General features: G+C 43.3%; 3 protein-coding genes across 3 annotated transcripts in view; 1 reads left to right on the forward strand and 2 right to left on the reverse strand.

Moving 5' to 3' along the window:
- Positions 1-707: 707 nt before the first annotated feature.
- Positions 708-9070, reverse strand: vipas39 (VPS33B interacting protein, apical-basolateral polarity regulator, spe-39 homolog). Its single transcript, XM_041958352.1, has 19 exons — positions 9012-9070; positions 8037-8129; positions 7454-7559; positions 7225-7362; positions 7100-7138; positions 6302-6366; positions 6148-6204; positions 5234-5326; positions 5114-5147; positions 4484-4586; positions 4339-4366; positions 4163-4236; positions 3786-3861; positions 2572-2706; positions 1815-1856; positions 1543-1719; positions 1317-1406; positions 1103-1207; positions 708-1026 (listed from the first exon to the last, which is right to left on the reverse strand). Exons 2-19 carry the CDS (start codon positions 8127-8129, stop codon positions 1006-1008), a joined length of 1476 nt encoding a protein of 491 aa, XP_041814286.1. The 5' UTR covers positions 9012-9070; the 3' UTR covers positions 708-1005.
- A 631-nt stretch (positions 9071-9701) lies between these two features.
- LOC121622119 (activator of 90 kDa heat shock protein ATPase homolog 1-like) lies at positions 9702-15189 on the forward strand. The gene is made up of 8 exons (XM_041958968.1): positions 9702-9938; positions 11008-11198; positions 12573-12655; positions 12758-12875; positions 12951-13045; positions 13932-14033; positions 14113-14164; positions 14273-15189. The coding sequence occupies exons 1-8, from the start codon at positions 9859-9861 to the stop codon at positions 14428-14430; spliced, it is 879 nt and encodes a 292-aa protein (XP_041814902.1). The 5' UTR covers positions 9702-9858; the 3' UTR covers positions 14431-15189.
- A 6197-nt stretch (positions 15190-21386) lies between these two features.
- The window catches only part of brf1b (BRF1 RNA polymerase III transcription initiation factor subunit b), a 36080-nt gene continuing 32623 nt past the window's right edge, over positions 21387-24843 (reverse strand). The window contains exons 17-19 of the mRNA XM_041958513.1: positions 24725-24776; positions 24077-24257; positions 21387-22017 (exon numbers count right to left, since the gene is read on the reverse strand). Coding sequence (XP_041814447.1) covers positions 21986-22017; positions 24077-24257; positions 24725-24776 — 265 coding nt within the window. The 3' untranslated portion in view covers positions 21387-21985. The remainder of the gene's footprint in view (positions 22018-24076; positions 24258-24724; positions 24777-24843) is intronic.

A 24843-nucleotide genomic window follows, 5' to 3' on the forward strand; every position in this document is an offset into this window, starting at 1 on the left:
CTGTAAGTATTGTTTTGTGTTAGATTCATTTTGTAAGCAAGATAGCACTTACATCTGCTTGTTTGTACCCGTAATTTCGGTCTAAATGTCCCGAAACGTGATGTTTAATGTCCTGATATGTTCTGCTAGTCAGATTGCCCGAGCTACGCTAGGTCTCGTTCCGTGAGGGCTATAAATAGATTACAATGCGTTGTGTTACGTATTCGGATTTCTTATGTGAAATTGATGTATGTTTTATTTTCTTGTTTTATTGCAGTTTTACAGTAAATGAGAGAGAGCGCTATTGGAATGTAAAGAGTGTAAGACAAAGAGTGTAAATGAATGAGAAAGAAGAAGACAAAATAAAAAGGAGAAAAGGAATTTCCAGCGTGCAATCTCTTCACTGTTAGCTAGCTGTCTAGCTCTGCACAGGAACGCAGTTGTGAGGGCAGCATAACAAGTCCAATGAGACTGAAACTGATCAATAATCAGATCTGATCGATCAGCTGGAACTTTGGAGAGAAGAAAGATTTAACACCAGAAAAATGTCCGTCTTTCTCCACCTCCTCCCCTCCCTCTGTACCTCCATCTCTCCCTCTGTATCTCCTCCTCTGCCTCCTTCTCTCCCTCTGTATATCCTCCTCTGCCTCCTCCTGTCCTTCTCTACCTCCTTCTCTCCCTCTGTATCTCCTCCTCTGCCTCCTCCTGTCCTCCTCTCCCTCTGTATCTCCTCCTCTGCCTCCTTTTCTCCCTCTCTGCCTTCTCCTCAGTGAAATCAGAATCAAATGATTGGTTAAAGGACATTTTATTATTTTTCGTCTTCATAAAAACAAGTTGTTTGAAGGAATGTTAAAGTGACGACTCTGCAGAAAAAAACATCCACCCGTCCTGTGCGCTGTGGGCGGAGTCAAACCGAGCGCTCCTCTCTGCACCAATGAGACGGAGCTGACGGGACGCTCCTGCCGTCTCTTCACACAGGAAGCTGCCTCTCTTGTTTCAAAGTAAAAGTCTTTGCGTTCTGGATCTTCAGTTCTTCCACCGGATTTGCTGAAAGAGAAGAAGAAAAGATGTCAAGTCAGGTCACGTGATGAAGACTCAGGAGATGAGCCTTCCTCCCCCTCACCGGGTTGTTCAGCAGCTCATTGATCTTCCTCTCCTCTGCCGACCCTCTCTCCACCTTCTCCCGGTATCCTAGCAACAGCTGCCGGTCCTTCAGGTCCCGGTACGTCTGATAGGCCCAGAGACACGCCAGTCATCACAACATCACATCAACAATCTCAGCAGGCGTCCAGACCGAAATGATCATCCAATCAGAGAGGGACATTTATGAGTCTCACATTGATGATGATGTCGTGACATTTATGTTTCTGAGCCAAAGCGATCCTCAGCTCTGGATCATCGACCAGCGCCACGTAGTCCTGCAGCACCTGTCGAGCAGGTAACACACCTGTCAAACACAGGCCTCTCCTTCTGTCCTTCCTCCTTCATTTAAACAATCTCACACGTTGAGTAAAGCTCTCTTGTTTTCCATTGGTTGCACTATGGCAGGCCCCGCCCCCTTACCTGTGTGGGGGCTGAGTTTTTCTGCAGAATGTCGACGACACGTTGGAAGCTGAGCGGTGACTTCTTCCTGGTGAAGCCAAGCCAGTTCCTGCTGGTGAACAGAGCGTCCACGTCCGACCACGACTTCAGCTTCGCCCGAGCCGCCAACGCCGTCACGAAGTACTGCTTCTCCGAGATCTGAGGTCAAAGGTCAACAGCTGTTGGTTAAAGACACAGCATTATCTTTAATGTCTTCGAACTCTTCAATAAAACTAAAAAACACCAGCCCTCACCTTGAAGGTCTGACGGATGTTCAATGGACTGCTGTAGGTCCCCTGTAGAGAAAGAGAAGACTGGCTCAACTAGTCCGGTTCAACGAATCTGGTTTAGCTTACAGTTTCGCTTTACTGACTGAACCAGTCTGGTTGAACTAATCAGGCTTAACTTAGCTTAAACTAGACTAACCTCAGACTCCGTGTGGTGGTAGAAGCAGCAGTAGTACGGTCCGGTTTAGTTAAACTCAGACTAACCTCAGACTCCGTGTAGTGGTAGAAGCAGCAGTAGTACGGTCCGGTTTAGTTAAACTCAGACTAACCTCAGACTCCGTGTAGTGGTAGAAGCAGCAGTAGTACGATCCGGTTTAGTTAAACTCAGACTAACCTCAGACTCCGTGTAGTGGTAGAAGCAGCAGTAGTACGGTCCGGTTTAGTTAAACTCAGACTAACCTCAGACTCCATGTAGTGGTAGAAGCAGCAGTAGTACGGTCCGGTTTAGTTAAACTCAGACTAACCTCAGACTCCGTGTAGTGGTAGAAGCAGCAGTAGTACGGTCCGGTTTAGTTAAACTCAGACTAACCTCAGACTCCGTGTAGTGGTAGAAGCAGCAGTAGTACGGTCTGGTTTAGTTAAACTCAGACTAACCTCAGACTCCGTGTAGTGGTAGAAGCAGCAGTAGTTTGGTCCGGTTTAGTTAAACTCAGACTAACCTCAGACTCCGTGTAGTGGTAGAAGCAGCAGTAGTTTGGTCCGGTTTAGTTAAACTCAGACTAACCTCAGACTCCGTGTAGTGGTAGAAGCAGCAGTAGTACAGTGTTGTGACCAGCGGCATGTTGAGAATCGAAGCCCTTCTGGGAAATTTAAGGAAAATTTCCACCTTCCCTCCACGCTCAGCCTGCCCGTCAGTTGCCTAGCAACAAGCCAGAGAGAAAACTGGGATTAAATTTGAGCTAAACTGAGATAGCACATGGTATGGGGTTTATTCTGGGAGTACCCTGGATTTGAACGATATGTGCATGTAAATGGGAGTGAACTGGTTCTGGAACATGATGGCGACATTGGGAATATTTAAATTACAACTGAATTCAGAAAGTCAGCAACAGTTTGGTCATGAAGTTATCTTCAGATCTCAAAACTGAAAACGAAGCTCTGAAACAAAATAATAATTAGATGAGTGACAGAAGGTCGATCATGAAAACTGTAATTATGTTCTCTGCGATCACTTCCTCTCATGCAGGCACGTCAGACCTGTTCCGTAAAGGGCCAAGTGGCTGCAGGTTTTTGTTCCAACCAATCAAGAAACATCTTAATTATCAGCTGAAGCCTGAGATCAGCTGATGAGAGGAGTCCAGCCTGGTGTGCTCCTCCTTGGTTGGAACAAAAACCTGCAGCCACAGTGTGGAATATGTTTGACATGCTCGAGTCCAGCATGTCTGATGTGTTGTAGAACTGATCCAGATCATGTTTTACCATTTACCAAAGGAAAAAAATAATCGGCAGGATAATCAATAATCACGAAAGGTCTGTTGTTTGTGGGGTCTTTGGGTCAGACTCAAAAAGCTTCAGTAGACCAGTTCCCAATCACAGGCTGAAGAAAAGTACCCAGATTAATGATGATTGGACGCTGTTCACTCCTTTAACGATGACACAGTCAAAGCCAACAAACCATTTAAAAAAATAAATAAAAATGGCCAAAAGTCCAACATGGCGGACTTTTATGGTGAGCTGGACTTGTGTCCAATTTGAAGTCAGCTGGACTCAGGTGTGAGGGGCGTGGCCTTCCACAATGTAATTTCTGGGACTTAATTGCAGCGCCACCATCTGGCTGACTGGGATCATAGGTCTCTGTTGCTCATGCCAGCTCACGATAATTTGAGCAGATGAGGCAGAAAAGTAATAATACTAAGCCGCTGTGAGTGCAGCAGGATTCTGGCTCTTTTGGGGTCTGAACCCCGACGAGTGCTGGTTTAAGGTATTCTGAACTCTGACCTCAATGATGATCTGTCTCTCCAGCAGGGTGAAGTGATCCTGAACATGAGCTGAATCTTCTGGCGAAAATGGAAGACTGAAAACAAACAAACAATCTCAACCAACAGAGAAAAACTGCTGGTGGTGATGTCACTGATGACATCATCAAGTCACTACAAGCCTGTGAGGTAATTAGTGACAGTCTGTGATCAGACTGCATCTCATTACAGAAGCACTGACATTAGAAAGTATTTCTCATGACAATGTTGGTACGTTGCTAATTCGATTTAAAGAATCACGTCATTATTTTTCATAACCAAACTAAAATAAACGTCTTCAGTTCAGAGTATTTACAGGTGTGTCAGTCTGCTGCACTGTGGCCTGCAGGAGCCACTCACCTGAGGCAGCTCTTCAGGAAGTCCCGCCTCTTGTTTTCATCAGCGATGCCCAGGTGTTCTTTATACTGCAGCAGCTGTCGCCATAGAAGCGGACAGGAAATGACATCAACTTCCTGTCGATCTCATGTGTAACACTGATGTGTCCTGTTTATGTGTGAGCTGTGTGTATTACGCACCGCCATGTCCTCCGTCCGGCCTAGAGCTCTGAGGAAGAAGAAGAAAACATGTCAGACACATGACGCACTGCGTTAACATGTACAGTAGATCATCAGGTGTGTCCAGGTGTGCACACAGATACAGGCTGCAGGTGTGAGCAGAGACCTGAGCAGCTCCAGCAGTAGCCTCTGGTCTCTGGTCTCCGTCAGGTAGTGGATGAAATGTCTTAGAGCCACCTGTCTGGACTCCAGCTCCCGAAATAAAACCTCTGAGCAGGAAAACACAAAGAGTCAATTCAACACGACGTCCAGCATCTAGCACCAGGTCTGACTGATCCAGGACCAGCCAGGCTCATCCAGAGTCTGAACTGACTGATCCAGGACCAGGCCAGGCTCATCCAGAGTCTGAACTGACCTATCCAGGACCAGGCCAGGCTCATCCAGAGTCTGAACTGACTGATCCAGGACCAGCCAGGCTCATCCAGAGTCTGAACTGACTGATCCTAGGCAAGGTCTGACTGATCCAGGACCAGCCAGGCTCATCCAGAGTCTGAACTGACTGATCCAGGACCAGCCAGGCTCATCCAGAGTCTGAACTGACTGATCCAGGACCAGGCCAGGCTCATCCAGAGTCTGAACTGACTGATCCTAGGCAAGGTCTGACTGATCCAGGACCAGCCAGGCTCATCCAGAGTCTGAACTGACTGATCCTAGGCAAGGTCTGACTGATCCAGGACCAGCCAGGCTCATCCAGAGTCTGAACTGACTGATCCAGGGCCCGAACCAGCAGGCTCACCTTTGCTCAGAGTCCTCTTTAAATAAATTAAGACCTGAAAGGAAACAGACGACGTGCGGTCAGTTCTGTCGTCATAAAGTTTGAATGAAATGTTGAGGATCAGATTGTTAATAAAGTTACAGCAGTGATGACGTTTCCATCGTGGGCGCTGACGGCGACGTCGAGCAGCAGCAGTTTGTCCTGAAGAGAGCGAAACTTCTCCAGAGACACAGCCTGAAAGAAACGCAGTACAAATACACTGTGATACTACAGTACTACTAATACCACACTCTGATACTACACGCTGATACTTCACTCTGATACTTCACTCTGATACTACACTGTAATACTACACTGTAATACTACACTCTGATACTACACTGTAATACTACACTGTGATACTACAGTCTGATACTACACTCTGATACTACACGCTGATACTACAGTCTGATACTACACACTGATACAACACTGTAATACTACAGTCTGATACTACACACTGATACTACACTGTAATACTACACTCTGATACTACACACTGATACTACACTGTAATACCACACTCTGATACTACACTGTGATACTACACACTGATACTACACTCTGATACTACACTGTAATACTACACTGTAATACTACACTGTGATACTACACTGTAATACTACATTCTGATACTACACTGTAATACCACACTCTGATACTACACTGTAATACTACACTCTGATACTACACTCTGATACTACACAGTAATACTTCATTCTGATACTCCTCACTCTCTGTCACTCCTCCAGAGAGACTGTACTGATACCAGTAATATACTGCGACATGTCACAGACAGACAGACAGGCAGACAGACAGACACACAGACAGACAGACAGGCAGACAGGCAGGCAGACAGACAGACAGGCAGGCAGGCAGACAGACACACAGACAGGCAGGCAGACAGGCAGACAGACAGGCAGGCAGACAGGCAGGCAGGCAGACAGACACACAGACAGACAGGCAGGCAGACAGACAGACAGGCAGACAGACAGACAGACAGACAGGTGTGTTACCTTTCCCTGCTGCATTCTCTGGACTGTCTCCTCGGGCGACCAATCACTGACATAATCCTGACATCACAACATGACATCAGCGTCAGCACAGTTCAGATGATCGGATGCACAGATTATCAGTCTGTTGGTAATCAGATTACTAGTGTTGGCGTACCTTGTATTCAGATTTTGGTTTCCTGAGTTCTGGAGCGTAGAGCCTGACAGACGAATCGCTGAACGCTAAAATACAAAGACACCAGGATCAGGATTAAAGTTTTCCTCCAATCATGATTCACTGAATCTGACATCGACTGAAATGTCTGAAAAGACGAGGAGTACAGAGGACTGACAGAGACCTTCATCACACGGTGGACCAACGTTCAACTGAAACTCAACATCAGCAAGACCAAAGAGCTGCTGGTGGACAACCAGAGGACCCGGACACCTCCCCCCACCAGAAGGTGGACTCATGCAGGTCCCTTGCAGTCCAAATCAACAATTAACTGGACTGGTCTCACCACACCGACACCCTCCTCAGGAAAAGACAGAGCAGGATCCTGCAGATCCTCTACCAGTCTGCAGGAACCAGAGCTCTGTTCTTTGCTGGGGTGTGCTGGGTGGTGGCATCAAAGACGGAGAGACCGGCAGACTCAACCAGCTGGTGAAGACCAGGTCTGTGGTCGGAGATCAGAGCCGCCCTGGTGTTCAGTGTGGAAGCACCCAGTGACTGCGTGAACACCAGGCCTGAGCTCAGACAGGCAGCCAGCGAGAGGGGCGCTGCCCTCACCTTCACACCTGAACAGGTAACAATCATACAGGAAGCAGCCACGAAACTGGACAGGTGTGTTCGAGAGCACAATGAAGTAATAATGTAGTACTGAGTACTGAGTACTTCAGGGTGGAAATGTCAGCATGCTGGAAGGTGTTTATTCTACACCTTATCATCACGTGTTCGTTCAGAGTTCAGACTCACAGTCGGTGAAGGACAGGAAGTTCCCTCCTTTAGCTTTTCCTGCAGAGAAACACATCAAAGCTTCAGTTAACCCGATCATCACTGTTCCTGTCTGAGCCTGAGTCCACCTGTCTCACCTGTCTCACCTTTGAACAAAGAACTCAGAGAGTACCCAGAGTTACTCTTGCTGATGGTTGGTGTGTCAGTGTTGATTTTGGGGAAGGCGGGCTCTCTGTCTGTCCTCTGATTGGACGCTGCTGTCTCTCTGACTGACCATGAGATACCTAAGAAACACAGGAAGACAATCCACACCTTGCAGCCAATCATAGCTCAGGATTGTACACAGGTGTTTAATACTAACACTGATGAGCTTACTCCCGACGGGCTCTCCGCTCCAGCTGACCTTCTCCACGTCATCTTCATCATCGTCTTCCTCCACCAGGCGGCGGATGCTGTTCACTGCCTGCTTCGACTCTTTCAACTGAAGACACAACACACATACACGACATCAACACCTGACGGTCACAAAGGTGCACTGACACACCTGTGGCCTCATTTATAAAACTGTGCTGACAGCAGGTCAGACGTCGGGGGGGCGCTGCTTCTCAGGCTTTAAACTAAACACAGAGAAGCAGTGTTCAGTCTGTGGAGTCTGTGACCGGCAGAACACCTGCAGCTCAGTCACAGACACACCTGTACAGGTGATCAATCCCCTGATCATGTTTTAATTAAACAGACATATCAATAACCAGCTTTATAAGGTTCAGTGTCATACGATTAAAACCAGGTGACGTCAATGAGGCATTGAAAACAGTAAAACGTCATAAAATCTTCATAAAATGTCCAGAAACTGAAATAAAGTTTGAATTATTTTTACTCAAACTTTACACAACAAATGAGATCATCAGTCACTGACACCTGGTCCAGGTCTTCAGGTCTCTGCAGGTCCAGGTCTTACCCTGCTGAACTCGTCATCTTCATCATCAAAGGTGAAAGCTTTGAACTTGGAGCTGTTCCAGTAGTCTTCCTCGTCTGCTTTACTCTTCATCATCTGGGCAGACAACAGAATTTGTTTAAAAGGTGTTTTTCTTCTCGTCTCTGCAGGTGAATGTTTGAGCTTCACGGAGCAGGAAGGTGTGTGACCCTCGCAGCAGGTTTTCACTTTCGTCGGCTCGAACGACCCCCAGGACCAGGATCTGTGACATCACAAGCAGTCTACCGACCAATCCTGGTCCAGTATTCAGCTCACACAGCTGTCACAGGTGTGATGTGGAAACCTGAAGCCTCCAGGTCACACACGCTGCGAGTGACGGAGGAGACGGCGTGTCCAATGAGAACTATTTGCATATTTCTATATTCTGTATCTTTGACTGAGAAGATGCCATTTGAAGGGTTTTAATGTGGTGATTGTACTTGTACTGTATATTTGTACTTGTATATTTCCTTTCTTATACACAATACACACATCAGACAGGTGTTCTGTCTGTCTTCATCCACGTGTGGGGGAATCTTTAAACTGTCTACACAAACACAAACTGCTGGAACAAGAAGGAAGAATCACACAAGACAGATTTCGATGAACCTGTAGCTGTTAGCGTCTGGTGCTAACTGCTAACAAACTGACTGGATACAAAGACAAACAGTCTGAATCTTATTTATGTGTACTTGTGTGTATTCCTGTGTAATGATGTGGATCTGAGTGTATCTGTGTGTATTTCTTACTATTTTGTGTCACAGCTGGAGGTTTCTGTGTTTCTGACAGCAGGAAGCTAGTTAGCATGCAGCAGGCTAACAGACACGTCACAGTTTAAAATGTTTGCTTCGCTCCGACAAACAGCAGGAACAGATACGTCATCACACAGGTATGTAAGTCGACCCAATGAATACGAAACTATTAATCAATGAGAACCGATCAGCTGTTATTTTTGTTTACCTTCACCCGCAGTAGCTGCTCCTCTTCTTCTTCTCTGGCGGAAGCTGGACGGCTTCCGCCGCGTGGTGGCTGCTGGGAGTTGTAGTGAACCGGAACTGTGGGCTGAAAACAGCGGATCTGAAAGATGAAGACAAATTTTAATTTAAAAAATATAAATTTTAAAGTAAAATATTAACAACATCATATCAACATTCATAATAAGATTAATAAAATGTATATTTTAATCTAAAATGTTGAAAAGTGTCACCTTTCTGCGTGTTTATTTAATGTTATACAATCATCAAAGTACAAAAATGATCAAATGTTAAAATATAAAATAAGCAGAAAGTTAAATTTTAAACGTGTAGTTTTAATTCAGCTCAGTAAGTATTTCAACAGAAACTGGACGCATCCAGCATTTATTAATGTGTATTTAAACATATATTTATGGACATATAAACACGTGTGTGTGTGTGTGTGTGTGTGTGTGTGTGTGAGTGTGTGTGTATATATATTTTATTCCGTTTCAATTTTGTATTATCTTTGATACTTGATATGAGATTTGATATTTCTTATTTTATTTGACTCGTGCATCCTGTTTGTGTTGTTTTACTTTGAAAGTTATTAGAGGAAGTAGTTAAAGTGACTCTGTGTGTGTGTTTAAATTGGTTTTAAGTTTCACCTGAACAGTTGGAGACTCACAGGAGACATTTGGTTCAACAGTTATTCAGGGTACAAGAACAGTAACTACAGCAGTAATACTACAATAAGTACAGCAGTAATAGTACAGCAGTAACAACAGTACAGTTAGCAGTTAGAGCAGTATAATACCTCAGTATCAGTAGTACTCAGTACTCATTGGTCCCTGATGGCTAAATGGGGTGAAGGAGATCCTCGATGGATCGTTGAAGAAAGAGCCGACGCCACAAACGTCAACAACTGGCACTGGTCCGTTCCTCTTACTGTTGTTTGTTTGTTTGTTTGTTTGTTTGTTTGTTATGACTGAAATAAAGCTAACACAAGTTCTTCTGCTGCAACATCATCAGTTAAACTCTTCATCATCCAATCACTGCAAACGTTTGTTCATCTATTTACGTGTGTGTGTTACTGTGAGTGTGTGTTACTGTGTGTGTCACTCTGTGTGTCACTCTGTGTGTGTTACTGTGTGTGTGTGTTATTTGCGTGTTACTCTGTGTGTGTGTCACTCTGTGTGTGTGTTTCTGTGTTTGTGTGTTATTTGTGTGTGTTTCTGTGTGTGTGTTGCTGTGTGTTACTCTGTGTGTGTGTTATTTGTGTGTTATTTGTGTGTTACTGTGTGTGTGTTATTTGTGTGTTACTGTGTGTGTGTTACTGTGTGTTACTGTGTGTGTGCTACTGTGTGTGTGTTATTTGTGTGTTACTGTGTGTTACTGTGTGTTATTTGTGTGTTACTGTGTGTTACTGTGTGTTACTGTGTGTGTGTGTTACTGTGTGTGTGCTACTGTGTGTGTGTGTTATTTGTGTGTTATTTGTGTGTTACTGTGTGTTACTGTGTGTGTGTTACTGTGTGTGTGCTACTGTGTGTGTGTTATTTGTGTGTTATTTGTGTGTTACTGTGTGTGTGTTACTGTGTGTGTGTGTTACTGTGTGTTACTGTGTGTTACTGTGTGTGTGCTACTGTGTGTGTGTTACTGTGTGTTACTGTGTGTGTGTTACTGTGTGTGTGTGTTACTGTGTGTTACTGTGTGTTACTGTGTGTGTGCTACTGTGTGTGTGTTATTTGTGTGTTATTTGTGTGTGTTATTTGTGTGTTATTTGTGTGTGTTATTTGTGTGTGCTACCTTGTGTGTGTGATATGATCCACCAGCTGGTTCAGCACATGTTCAGATATTTTTAAACGGCTGATGGATGTGTGTCGGGGGAGGGGCCGGTTGGGGGGGTATGTGGGTGGGGCTACACAGTAGGTGGGTGGGGTTATATGTGGAGTATCTTCAGCTGTTCATGTGTTTCTTCTTCTCTGTTTCTGCGCCTTCATCAGGACAGAACGTGATGTAAGCGGCTGGTCATCAGAGCGCCTCCGTCAGCTGCTGCTGGAGGTTCGGGTGGGGGGACCAGAGGGCGTCTGTCAGCTGACCGACGTCTCCAAGCTGGATGGAGAAGCTTCCATCAACAACCGCAAAGGAAAGCTCATCTTCTTCTACGAGTGGCAGCTGAAAGCCAGCTGGCTGGGTCAGTGATGATGTTGCTAATGATGACATCACCTTCACGTGGGGGTGGGGCCACACGTGTAGTCTTTAACTTCATGTGTTTGCTGACGATGTCATCAGTTATTTCTGTTAACTTTAGATGTATTAAGAACACATGAAACTAAAACTAGCCTGGAGCTAAGCTAATGCTAGCAGCAGATGAGAAGTCCCATTCACAAACTAAGAACACAAAGATAATAATCACAGTGCAGTACAGTGCAGTACAGTGCAGTGCAGTACAGTGCAGTACAGTGCAGTGCAGTACAGTGCAGTACAGTACAGTACAGTGCAGTGCAGTGCAGTGCAGTACAGTGCAGTACAGTGCAGTGCATGCATACATACGTATATGTAGGCATGCACTGCACAACAACACCAACAAAGACAGTGCAAAATATGGCGGACAGTCACAGAGCACGATACATACGTACATGTATCGCGCTCTGCGAGAGGTCGGCCTAGCCATGATTACAGTGTTGGTTTGTTTTGAGCCGGTTTTTGAGGTGGGCCTTAAAGGTGCTGTAGGTGGGGCATTCTCTTATTGAACACTGTGTGTTGTTCCAGATGTTACTGCCCTTAACCGACATAACAGATTGTCCAAAAGTCGTGTGTCTGTCAGGTGCTTCACAGTCTCTCCTGGAACCCTCTGGTGGTTCTGCCACTGCTAACTTTGGTGGAGGTGCAAGTCCATTGAGTGTTTTGTAAACAATGCCGGCATACTTAAAAAAGTTTAAGTTTTCAAAACTCAAGAGGTTGTACTTCTCAAGGACATGGCAGTGGTGGTGAGAGACCGGTTTTCTGTCAAAGATTTTTGGCTACAATGAGGCCTCTGCTGTTGAAACACAATTGGGTGGTAACGAGGTGAGGGGACCTTTACTTCTGGTGTGGTAAACCTGACCTTTATTTTGAAGGCAGAAGTGGCTTCCAGTCTTTTTCTCTGTGGTTCTTGCGATCTTAACACAGTTTGACATGTTGGAGTTTGCTTAGTCTGCAGAAAACTTCAATACTTCAATAATAACTTTAACAGTAAAAGTTGAGTCAATGAATGATGGTAATCTAAATAACTGATGACATCATCCCCAAACACAGGAAGCAACACATCTACTTCCTGGAGCATCGGCATCTTTCACTGATGGTGTTATGTTACTGTGACATCAGACTAGAACATTGATGACATCATACCATACCACCACCTAAAAGTAATTCATTTTAGTTAAAGGAGCTTTTAGAGCATGAATCCATCTTAAACAATAAGGTGTACCTGTGTGGCACATGTTACCTGCTGTGCTCTGACATCACACAGGTGTAACTCTTCTTCTGTGGTGCCCTGCAATGACTGTTTCCTGTTTCCTGTCTGCAGGGACATCCAGCAGTGGAGTGAAGTACAGAGGAACTGTTGAAGTGTTCAACCTGTCAGAAGAGAATGACATGGACGACCTCGATGTGAGTCAACTTCCTGTTCCTGATGTTACTTATAACTACGTCAATCACACTCTTATTGACAGGTGGATTGATGATCATATTGATTATAATATTTCCATCCAGATCTCAGTGTCTCTGTGTAAAGACCAGCCCAACACGCCACTCCTGGACCTCATGAAGAAGAGTGGCGTTCAGGAAGTCCGCAGGGTTCTTGGCGACTACGTCCGCCAGCTCAAATCAGGTATGTTATCCAGGACCAACCAATCAGTGATGGTGATGAGGATCCCTGTAACTTGAGAGACCTTTGACTTTGCAGAGTTCAGTCAGGGAATGATCCTTCCTACTGCCGACGGACCGAAGCTGCCTCAACCTCAGACCAAGAAGAACCAGATCCAGACCAGCAAAACTCAGGTTGACTTTAGTCAAACTACCACATCCAAATATTCACTCTCTGATCCTGGGTCAGGTGTGGAGAGAGACGTGCTTTGACTGGTCGCCAGGCCAGAAAACGTTGTATGAAAACAGTCCATTTACCGTACAGTCCAGAACCAGAATTATGACAAACCAGTTAAATCTCGGACACCAGGGCAGGTTAGACTAAAACTTAACTAACGCTAACTAACTAGCTAAAAGACTCACCAGGCAGAAATCACCCCAAACCAAACATATTAACTCTGATTGAGGCAAAAACCAGACCTAATTTTTTTATTAGTGTGCCGTATCTTGTAGTATTATATTGTCATAGTACTGCAGTTTTTCAGCTAATTGTGCCTGTCTGTGTTGTTCATACAGTGTTTATGCACTCAGCAGTGTAGTACTGTAGTATTGTAGTGGTACTGTTGGTTGTGATTAGAGGATCGGAGGAGTCAAGAAGTGGAATACAGGACGTGGAGATCAGGCTCACGCAGAGTTACGGAGGATTGTTTGTCTGCATGCAGAAGGATTTTATCAGTTACTCTCAGTAAAGTATTACCATCAAGTATTCTGGATACAAAGGGTAGCATAGAGATTGGTCTTTAGTTCTCTAACTGGGCTGCTTCTGGAGAGGGTTTGTAAGAAATGACTGAACTCTGGTCATTTAAATCAGTCAGAGACGATCCGGAGAAGAGAGAGGGGCTGAAAATAGAAACCAGGCTCAGACCTCAGACAGGAAACATGAATTTTAGGAATTTTGTAGGAATTCTATGACATGGACTCGAGGAGGGACACAGTCCTGAAGTAACTACTGTTGTTAGGACAGGTGTTTACTGTACTGTAGTAGTACTGTAGTACTACAGGTATGCCTCCCTCTCTGTAGTTTGTGCAGGTGTTTACACGCTCAGCGGCGGCGGTGGACGGTCGTCGTGGAGGGCGGTTCCAGCTATTGGACGGGAATGTCAGCGGAGAGTTCACACAGCTGGTGAGGTCACAGCTGCTCAGCCAATCAGTGCTGAGTTGTTTCGTAACCATGGTAACCAGACTGCTGCTCTTACCTGCAGGTACCAGACCACAGAATTGAGATGAGATGGCGGTTCAGGACGTGGCCCAGCGGTATGTCTTCCTGTTATGATGTCATGATGCGTTAATTTCAGTGGTGTTTTCAGAACCTTGAACGCTGCTGCGTTCAGGGACAATCTGACCTTTGTGTCTCTCAATCAGAGCACTACGCCACTGTCAGTCTGGAGCTGGAGGACGGAGGAGATGAGACAGAGCTGAGGATGGAGTGTCGAGGAGTCCCTGCAGGGGAGGAGGACTCCACCAGGGAGGGCTGGACCCGGTTCTACTTCCAGGCCATCAAACAGACATTTGGATACTGAGAGTCTGGAGTCTTTGGTGCTCATCTGACAATCTGACTGTCTACAATGAAGAGCCAACATGTCAGCATGAGATCGACTTGCTAAAGGGAACAGTCCAACATTTTGACCCCTGCTGTTCTGTCCTCAATAAAATATAGAGTCCCTCAGGGCAGCGTTCTAGAGCCCCTGATTCCTCTGTTCTACCTGAACAGTCCAACATTTCATGAATCCGCTTGTTCTCTGTCTTGTCCACAGTCAGCTCATTTTCATCTCTGTGGATACAGCGGTGGTCCAGGACATGCTTAGCCTGAGCATAAAGACCGGGGGCAGGGGGGAACTGTTAACATGAAGACTAAAACTAGGGGGAAACTGAGCCTTGCCTCATAGAAAATTAAAAAAGAAACAACTGAACAAAAATAAACTATTGGACTGTTCCCGTAAAGTTTATGACGTCGTGAATGTGACTGAATGACTGCGTGAATAAATGATTGACAGATACCTTACAGATACTACAACAGGCTTCTTCGGACCAATCAGAGACAGGATTATGGAGAAGCAGCAAAAATCAAATATGTTCATCAGTTGAACTTCACCTGCTGGATCGTCTCAGGACTGAGTGTTTTCCCATGGTGCACTGCGGTTTACACAACCTGTTCAGACGTTTTCATGACGGGATAAATTACTACATGTGGTGAAGTTCTCACAAGTGATTGTATATTTGTGTTTAGTTTCATTTCAAACTGAAGGTGTGTTCTCTGATTTTTCTGATTAAAAACTGTTAACTAATTTAATATGAAGTTAATTTATTTTACACTTGTTCACATTTATATATCAGTATTTTAAGAGTTTATGTAGATTAAAGTGTGAAGAAAATACTTCACAGCAGGATTCAGTCATTAAAATAATTATAATCCAATAATATCAGACACGTGACTGCATTATGAGTATAATTACTTTTGTACTTTTACCTAAGTAATATCTTGAAGGAGGAGTGTATTTCTACACTGTGATTATATTTACTTCAGTAAAACACGTGAATACTTCTTTCATTAACTGATCTGGATTCAGTATTACAGACTATTGGGACCATTAAAGGGTTAATGGTCAATGTCCACGTTGAAAGAGTCGTGATGATGAAGATGATGAAGACAATGAGATGTGGCCCAGAAAAAAGCCAGAAACTGGACTTCGTGTTCAGACCACTTTGTCAAACAGTCGTTTGAAGGTCAAGAATAAATGTTTGGGGGTCACGTGACGTCGCCGAGCAAGATGGTCGCCTAGCTGGATACGTCCCAATTAACCCACCAATTTACCCCAAATACGCAACTTTAATTCGAATGGCTGTAGTCTAAATCTTGGTAAAGCGTTAGGTTAGACTTTAACTGCACTGGGAGCTTTGGCAACTCGTGTATTATGGAAACTAGAGCAACAAAACACGGCACCATCACCCCGCTAGCTAGCGGGGCAAACGCTAGGCTAACAGACAGTGCGGGCACTATGATGGGAACCGGTAAAGGAGAGTTTAACGGCGCAGGTGTCTTGGCCGCCATGCAACAGTCCCTGGAGAAAGCTACAGAAGAGATGGGACAAGTCGGGAAGCTCTTGGCGTCTTTGCAGGCAGACATGACAGAAATTAAAGAAGCCAGTGCCGGTCTGAGAACTGATGTCAACGGGATACTGACCCGACTGGATGAAGCAGAAAGCCGCATCTCTCGGTTAGAGGATGAGAATCACCAGCTCCGTCAAACAGCGGATAAAAGTGCCAAAAAGTGTGAGGAACTGCACCAAGCTGTGGAAGACGCTGCCAACAGAGACAGACGCCAAAACCTGCGGCTCATCGGCCTGAGGGAGAAGCTTGAGGGTAGAAACCCGGCAGACTGTGTTAAGAAAATAATCTCCGAGACCCTGGGGATCGACCTGGACGGATCGCAACTGCAGCGGGTGCACCGTGCCCCGATACCAATGCCCGAAGAAGGTCGGCCACCCAGACCGATTATCATGCGGTTTCTAAGTTTCTTAGAGAGGGAACGAGTGTTGTCTGCTGCAAGGGAGAAATACAGGAATAAGGAGGATGTAGTCTGGGGAGGCTGCAAGTTGTCATTTTTCCCCGACATGACTAAAGAGACGGCAGAGAAGAGGAGAAAGTTCACAGATGCCAGGAACCGGCTGCACAGTCTGGATGTGCGCTTCACCCTCGCGTACCCGGCCGAATTGCGCTTCACGTGGAGCGGAAAAAGAATGAAGTTTACTGATCACAGAGAGGCCATGGACTTTCTGAACAAGGAGACTGTTCGATAGTCAGTGCTTTTTATGCTTACTTTATGCATACTATAGGCTATACAATAGGTGTATGACATATTATAAGAAGAGACGACTATCAGGTGTCTATTTGAGGGGTGGTGGTGGGGGGGGGCTCCTAATGGGGACCATCTGAGTGTGATTCATGGACGGTGTTTGCGGTGGGTCTCTCGAGAATGAGAGAAAAAGGGGGGGTGGGTATGTTGTTCTGTGTATGGGGGTTTGTTTGGTGTTCTATGTTCCAAAAGAGTTTTATACAAGGTTTTTTCGCATGTTATGGGCGACCTGGGTTTTGACAGGCAGCGGGGTGGCACCCCCTCTCTACTTTGTTTTTTCTTTTCTTCTTTTTGCTCTCCATCTTCCTCTATGTGAGTTATCATCTCAGTATGGACCATATACAAGATACCTGCTAAATTATGGCTAATTGTGTCAAGATAGTTTCCTGGAATGTAAATGGGCTACAAAACCCTGTGAAAAGAAAGAAATGTTTATCATACCTTAAGTCCCAACAAGCCCATATAGCTTTTTTGCAAGAGACCCATTTGACCGATTTAGAGGCTGCCAAATTGAAGAGAGACTGGGTCGGTCAGATATATCACAGTTCATATATGAGTAAAAAGCATGGAGTGGTTGTTCTGGTTCACAAAAAGTTAAATTTTCTCATTATAAAGGAACAAAAGGATGAACAAGGAAGAATGATATTTGTGGAAGCTAAAATTAATGGGAAAAAAGTTAATCTATGTAACATTTATGCACCGAATATCGAAGATCCAGCCTTTTTTCACAGATTGAATAATTTAATAGGGGGCATACCTGATGGGCACACAATATTGGCAGGGGATTTTAATCAGGTCTTGGATGGGGCGTTGGATAAAACCACCTTCTCTAATACTGTACCTAAAGACAGGATGGCAATTAAACTCTTAATGAAGGATCTGGGACTGACTGATATATGGAGACTTGTCAATCCGAGACAGAGAGAGTATACATTTTATTCCCACAATCATAAATCTCACTCTAGGATAGATTATTTTCTGATTGGAAATGATCTAGTAGAGAGCATCTCAGATTGTTCAATAGGACCCATAGCACTGACTGATCATGCCGCAGTGCAACTAGATTTAGTGATTAAGTCAGATGGAGCAAAGAAAAATAGGTGGAGGCTTAATGTATCGCTACTACAGGACCCGGACTTTAATAGTTTAACACAAAGGGTACTTGATAATTTCTTTCTGGTGAACATTGGGTCAACAGATAAGTTTGGGACTGTTTGGGAGGCCTCTAAGGCTTATATAAGGGGGAAAATTATTGCCTACGCAAGCAGGAAAAAAAGAGAGCGAATCCAACATTTAAAAGATCTTGAATCTAAGCTTAAAGATTTGGAGAAATCATTGTCAGAGAAACACTCTGACTCATTGTTGAAAAAAGTGTGTGACTTGAAATTTCAAATAAATGAAATATACAATAAAAAAGCAGAGTATGCCCTATTTAGGTTGAAAAGTAACTTTTACGAGAGTGGCGAAAAATCAGGGAAACTATTGGCTAGACAATTACACCAAAAGGAGATCAGTTATGCTATACCAGCTGTAAAAAATGAGAAGGGTGAATTGGCGACTGGGGATATCAAAAAGGTATTTGCAAATTTTTATGAACAGCTTTATAGATCAGAGGTCAATCCAGAGGTGGGTAACTACGAGACATTTTTCTCAAAAATCAGCTTGCCAGAAATATCTGAGGATCAGAAAGACTTTCTAGACAGCTCCATAACAATAGAGGAGATTAAAAAAGCCATTTCATCATTGAGGGCAGGAAAGTCACCTGGTCTAGATGGCTTTCCCTCAGAATATTATTAGAAGTATATTGACAAGCTGGCTCCTATCCTTAAAGCAGTGTTTGATGAGTCATTCTCATTGGGAAAACTACCAGAAACATTTAATGAAGCGTTGATCTCCCTAATCCCTAAAAGATCCCACTGACCCAGGAAGTTTTAGACCCATCAGTCTGATCAATGTGGATTGCAAAATTCTGACAAAGGTTCTTGCTATGAGGCTAGAGAATGTTCTACCATACTTAATACACCCAGATCAGGTAGGATTTATTAAAGGTAGATCATCTTCAGATAATGTTAGACGCCTATTACACCTCATACATCTTAACCGAGATGAAAGCATCCCAATAGCCGCCTTCTCCTTAGATGCCCAAAAGGCGTTTGATAGGGTGGAGTGGGGCTTTTTGCGGCATACACTTGGAGCGTTTGGGTTTGGTGAAGGTTTTATCAAATGGGTGAACATGATATATTCAGATCCCAGGGCAACAGTGATAACAAATGGATTGACCTCGCCTTTCTTTGGCCTAACACGTGGGACTAAACAAGGAGACCCTCTTAGTCCTCTACTTTTTACGTTGTTCCTTGAGCCCCTGGCCATTGCAATTAGGACAGAAACTGGTATCAAAGGGGTGTCACAAGGGGGGGAGGAACACAAAATGTTTCTGTATGCAGATGACATTTTATTACTTATCAAAGAGCCTATAGTGTCCATCCCTAATGTTTTGTCGACAATCGAATCATTCTCAAAATTATCAGGCTATAAAATAAATTGGCAAAAATCCGAAGGTATGCCAATATCAAGAGGGTGCAGTCAATCATTAATCTCTACATTCCAGTTTAAGGTTATCCCATCTGGAATGAAATATCTAGGGATTAGATTATGCTCAGATCTAGAAAATATAATCTCTATTAATACAGCTCCTTTAATTCAAAAAATTAAGACAAATCTGGACAAATGGAAACTGTTAAACCTCACTTTGTGGGGAAAAATTAATATTATTAAAATGGTAGTCGCTCCACAATTTAATTACATCTCTATGATGATACCAGTATCCATCTCTGATGGGATCTTCAGACAATTTAATCGTGTGATTACAGACTTTTTATGGAATGGGAAAAAGCCCAGAATTGCTTTGAGGAAACTTTGTGCTTCAAGAGATATTGGGGGACTGGCTCTTCCAAACATGGAATTATATAGCATATCATTTGAAATGAACAAGATAACAAATCACTGGGCAGACTATGGCTCAAACCCTAGTTGGGTTAAGATTGAGAAGGAACTTGCAGCTCCGTTTAATATTGTAGAATTGTTATCACAGAGGAGAATAGGCAGACAGAAGGAAGAGGAAAACCCAATCTTACAACATTCTCGGTGGGCTTGGGCAAGAGCACACAAGATCTTGGGGATTTCACGGCACAAGCAGGGTTATTCTTCATTGTGGAATAACCCCTCAATTTGTATAGGGAAAAAGACATGTTTCTGGGGTGCATGGTTGACAAAAGGGATACGTGTTGTCAATAACCTCTACAGGGACCAGTCATTTATATCATTTCAGGACCTTAAAGAACAATATGATTTAACACACAAAGGGGATTTCTGGAAATATTTACAGTTGTGGAGTAGTGTGAGTTCTACTTTTGGATTAGAATGGGCAGAAAAAGGAAAAAACAAGGTCCAAGAATTTCTCAATTGTTGCCATGCGCTGCACTCCGCCTCACTATTTTATAGAAAAATGTCAAATATTCAAGTAAGAATGTGTGAAAACTTGAGACTAATATGGCAGAAGGATCTTGGTGGTGGGATTGATGAAGGTGTATGGCAAGAAGTGATTTCAAATGTGGGCTGGGCTACAAGGGATGAAAGGAGTAAGTTCATCCACTATAAGATTATACATTGATATTATTTTACACCACTGAAATCGTTTAAAATGGGTTTAACTCAGGATAATACATGCTGCAAATGCCAGAAGGAATTGGGCACATTCCTTCATGCCATTTGGGACTGCCCTATGGTAATGCCATTCTGGAAGGTGGTGCTGGAAAACCTCGAGGGATGGCTTAAACGACTTCTACCAGAATCCCCACAACTGTTTGCTGGCAGATAAGGCTTTAATGCCACCAGGCCTCACCAAAGCAGAGCTCAGGCTAGTAGTAACCGGTTTTATTGTTGCAGCTCGGCTCATATTACGCAACTGGAAGAGCCCACATAAACCAGAAATTGTGGAGTGGTTTAAACTCATGACAGAGACTGCTGCCTTTGAAAAGATGATCGCCAGGGTTAATAATATTCAGAGTAAGACGAGTCAGGTATGGGATGTCTTTATGGATTACATGAGGGATGTAACACCATAGAGGGATTTAAGTGGTGGGAAGGATAGGTATTGTTAGGCCTGTAATTGTGTCGAAGTACGCTTTGAATGTGTATGAAACATGGGGGGGTGCCAGGGGTGGGGGCTGCCTTTAAGTTGTTAGATGAGTGTTTTATTCTTATTTTTATTCATGTTAAAATTTAGTCAATTTTTTATTGTTATTATTTAATTTTCCTTTATATCCTGTTTGTTTTTCCTTTTATTTTCTTAAACAGACTAATAATTTGTTTACTCTACATCTGTAACATTTGAAAATGTTTGTAAAGATATTATGTTAAAACAAATAAAAATTTGAATGACAAAAAAAAAAGAATAAATGTTTTATTTCTGTTTGGGGCAATAAGACGAATATAAAATAAACAGAGAATAAATAATCAGTAAACCTCGTAGAAAACGAAAACATGTTTCTCATGTTTCTGATTTTAGACTCGAGAAGATTTGGTTTCAAGAATGAAAGTAAAAAACATCAGAGTTGAATTTCGTCTGTCAAAGTTTCTTTAATCTCTCGGAATGTTGTTTCAGTTCATTATTATTTAGTCATCAGAAAACACACAAATTTCACTTTAGGTGAACACATTCACTCACAAATACACAAGAAAAACACTAAAACTGCTGAAACATTAAAACTGCTGATCGAGTTTGTGATGGTTTGTTTTCATTTTCTATTAAACTGCATTAAAACTGATTGTATTGATATTTTACAGGAATGTTTACATTCATATACAACAACTGAATATAAAAATACACAAATATCTAAAAGCTACAACTTTCCTACTTACAATATGAACAATGTCAAAAGGCTTGATGTTTTAAAATCTATCAAAGTGATCAATGATCAATTAGAAGAAGAAATTAAAAATTTTAAAACATAAATAAAATTCAGTTTCAATTGGAAAAATAAAAAGCATCAAAATCAAAAGCGCAGAGATGCTTTTTTTTACGAATGATTATTTCACTTTGAACGATCACTGATATTGGTATATTGGTTATTGATCTCTGGAACATTAATTCATCTCAGTGGAGCTGCCTCAGTCTGCCGGACGGAGCATTTTATTCAGTGTAGGTCAAAGGTCATCTGGAGCTAGAAGACTTCCTCCTCCTCACAGCCATAATCTGGAACACACAATCAATCAATCATCAATTAATGAGTGAATCAATACATCATTCGACAGGAGACATGCAGAGTTTTTACCAACAGATTCATCAAACTACAGTCAGCTTGTCTCTTTCTGAGCTCCATCACTATCATCATCATCATCACCATCATCATCATCATCACTACCATCATCATCATCTTTATCACCATCATCATCATCATCATCATCACCATCATCACCACCATCATCATCATCTTCATCACCATCATCATCATCATCACCATCATCACCATCATCATCATCATCATCACTACCATCATCATCATCTTCATCACCATCATCATCACCATCATCACCACCATCAACACCATCATCATCATCATCAACACCACCATCATCACCACCATCATCATCATCATCGTCATCATCATCATCATCACCACCATCATCACATCATCATCATCATCACCATCATCATCACCACCATCATCACATCATCATCACCATCACCATCATCATCATCATCACCACCATCATCACCACCATCATCACATCATCATCATCATCACCATCATCATCATCACCACCATCACCACCATCAACACCACCATCATCATCATCACCACCATCATCATCATCATCATCGTCATCATCACCATCGTCACCATCGTCATCATCACCATCACCATCATCATCATCATCACCATCATCACCATCACCACCACCATCATCATCATCATCACCATCACCACCACCATCATCATCATCATCACCATCACCATCATCACCATCACCACCATCATCATCATCATCATCATCATCATCATCACCATCATCACCACCATCATCATCATCATCACCATCACCACCACCATCATCATCATCATCACCATCACCATCATCACCATCACCACCATCATCATCATCATCATCACCACCATCATCATCATCACATCATCATCATCATCACCATCACCATCATCATCATCACCATCATCATCATCATCATCACCATCACCATCATCATCACCACCATCATCACCATCATCATCACCATCAACACCACCATTATCACCATCACCACCACCATCATCACCATCATCATCATCACCATCACCATCACCATCATCATCATCACCACCATCATCATCATCACCATCATCATCATCATCATCATCACCATCACCATCATCATCACCATCAACACCACCATCATCACCATCACCACCATCAACACCACCATCATCACCATCACCACCATCAACACCACCATCATCATCATCATCGTCACCATCATCATCACCACCATCATCACATCATCATCACCATCATCATCACCACCATCATCATCATCATCACCACATCATCACATCATCATCATCACCACCATCAACACCACCATCATCACCATCATCATCATCACCATCATCATCATCATCATCATCACCACCATCATCACCATCATCATCATCATCATCACCACCATCATCACCACCATCACCACCATCAACACCACCATCATCATCATCACCACCATCAACACCACCATCATCATCATCACCACCATCAACACCACCATCATCATCATCATCGTCACCATCATCATCATCACCACCATCATCACATCATCATCACCACCATCATCACCACCATCATCACATCATCATCACCATCACCATCATCATCACCACCATCATCACATCATCATCATCATCATCACCACCATCATCATCACCACATCATCACATCATCACCATCATCATCACCACCATCATCATCACCACATCATCACATCATCATCATCATCATCACCACCATCAACACCACCATCATCATCATCATCATCATCACCACCATCATCATCATCATCATCATCATCATCATCACCATCATCATCATCATCACCACCATCATCACCACCATCATCACATCATCATCATCATCACCATCATCATCACCACCATCATCATCATCATCACCACCATCATCACATCATCATCATCATCATCACCACCATCACCATCATCATCATCATCATCACCACCATCATCATCATCATCATCATCAGCACTGACCTCCTACAAGTTGCAGAGCGCTGACACACTCTTCCTCCACTTCTTCTTCCTCCTCTTCCTCCTCCTCCTCCAGCACAGTGGGTGGAGCAGCAGGGGTGGAGTTAGTGTCTGGTTCAGGGTCGGGGGTCACTTCAGACGCAGCCTCTGTTGTATCTGTTGCTATGGTGACGGAGTTTTCTGCCTGAGAGATGAAACACAGTTTAAAATAGTTTAATGAAGACACACTGAACCAGCATGGCTGCCATCCCGTCCGGTTCTCAGTCAGACCGCCGTCTGTTTTCAGGGACCCCAAACACACCTGCAGGCTGTGAGAGGCTGTTTGACCAAGAAGGACAGACGTCTATGTGTATATGTGCATATCTGTATATATATACAGTATATACATACATATATATACTGTATATATATATGTACATATTTAGAGTCTACACACACACACGTATATACATATGTATATGTATATATATACACACGTACATACATACATAAACACACACATATGTACTTACATGTATGTACATATTTAGAGTCTACACACACACACACACACACACACACACACACACATATATATATATCACCAGCTGTTCTGGACCAGTGACCTTGAATAAAAACCTGACAAGTTAGAGAAAAGGTGTGGTCTCTCACCTGGACGGCTGTTTTCTTCCTCTTTGATGTGGAGGATATCAGGAGCTGGACCCTGGACCACAAGGAGACATCAAATATATTTATATATATATATCTTTTTGATTTGTTGTTGATTATTT

The sequence above is a fragment of the Chelmon rostratus genome, chromosome 18 (assembly GCF_017976325.1).
Source record: "Chelmon rostratus isolate fCheRos1 chromosome 18, fCheRos1.pri, whole genome shotgun sequence".
Classification (NCBI taxonomy): Eukaryota; Metazoa; Chordata; class Actinopteri; order Chaetodontiformes; family Chaetodontidae; genus Chelmon; species Chelmon rostratus.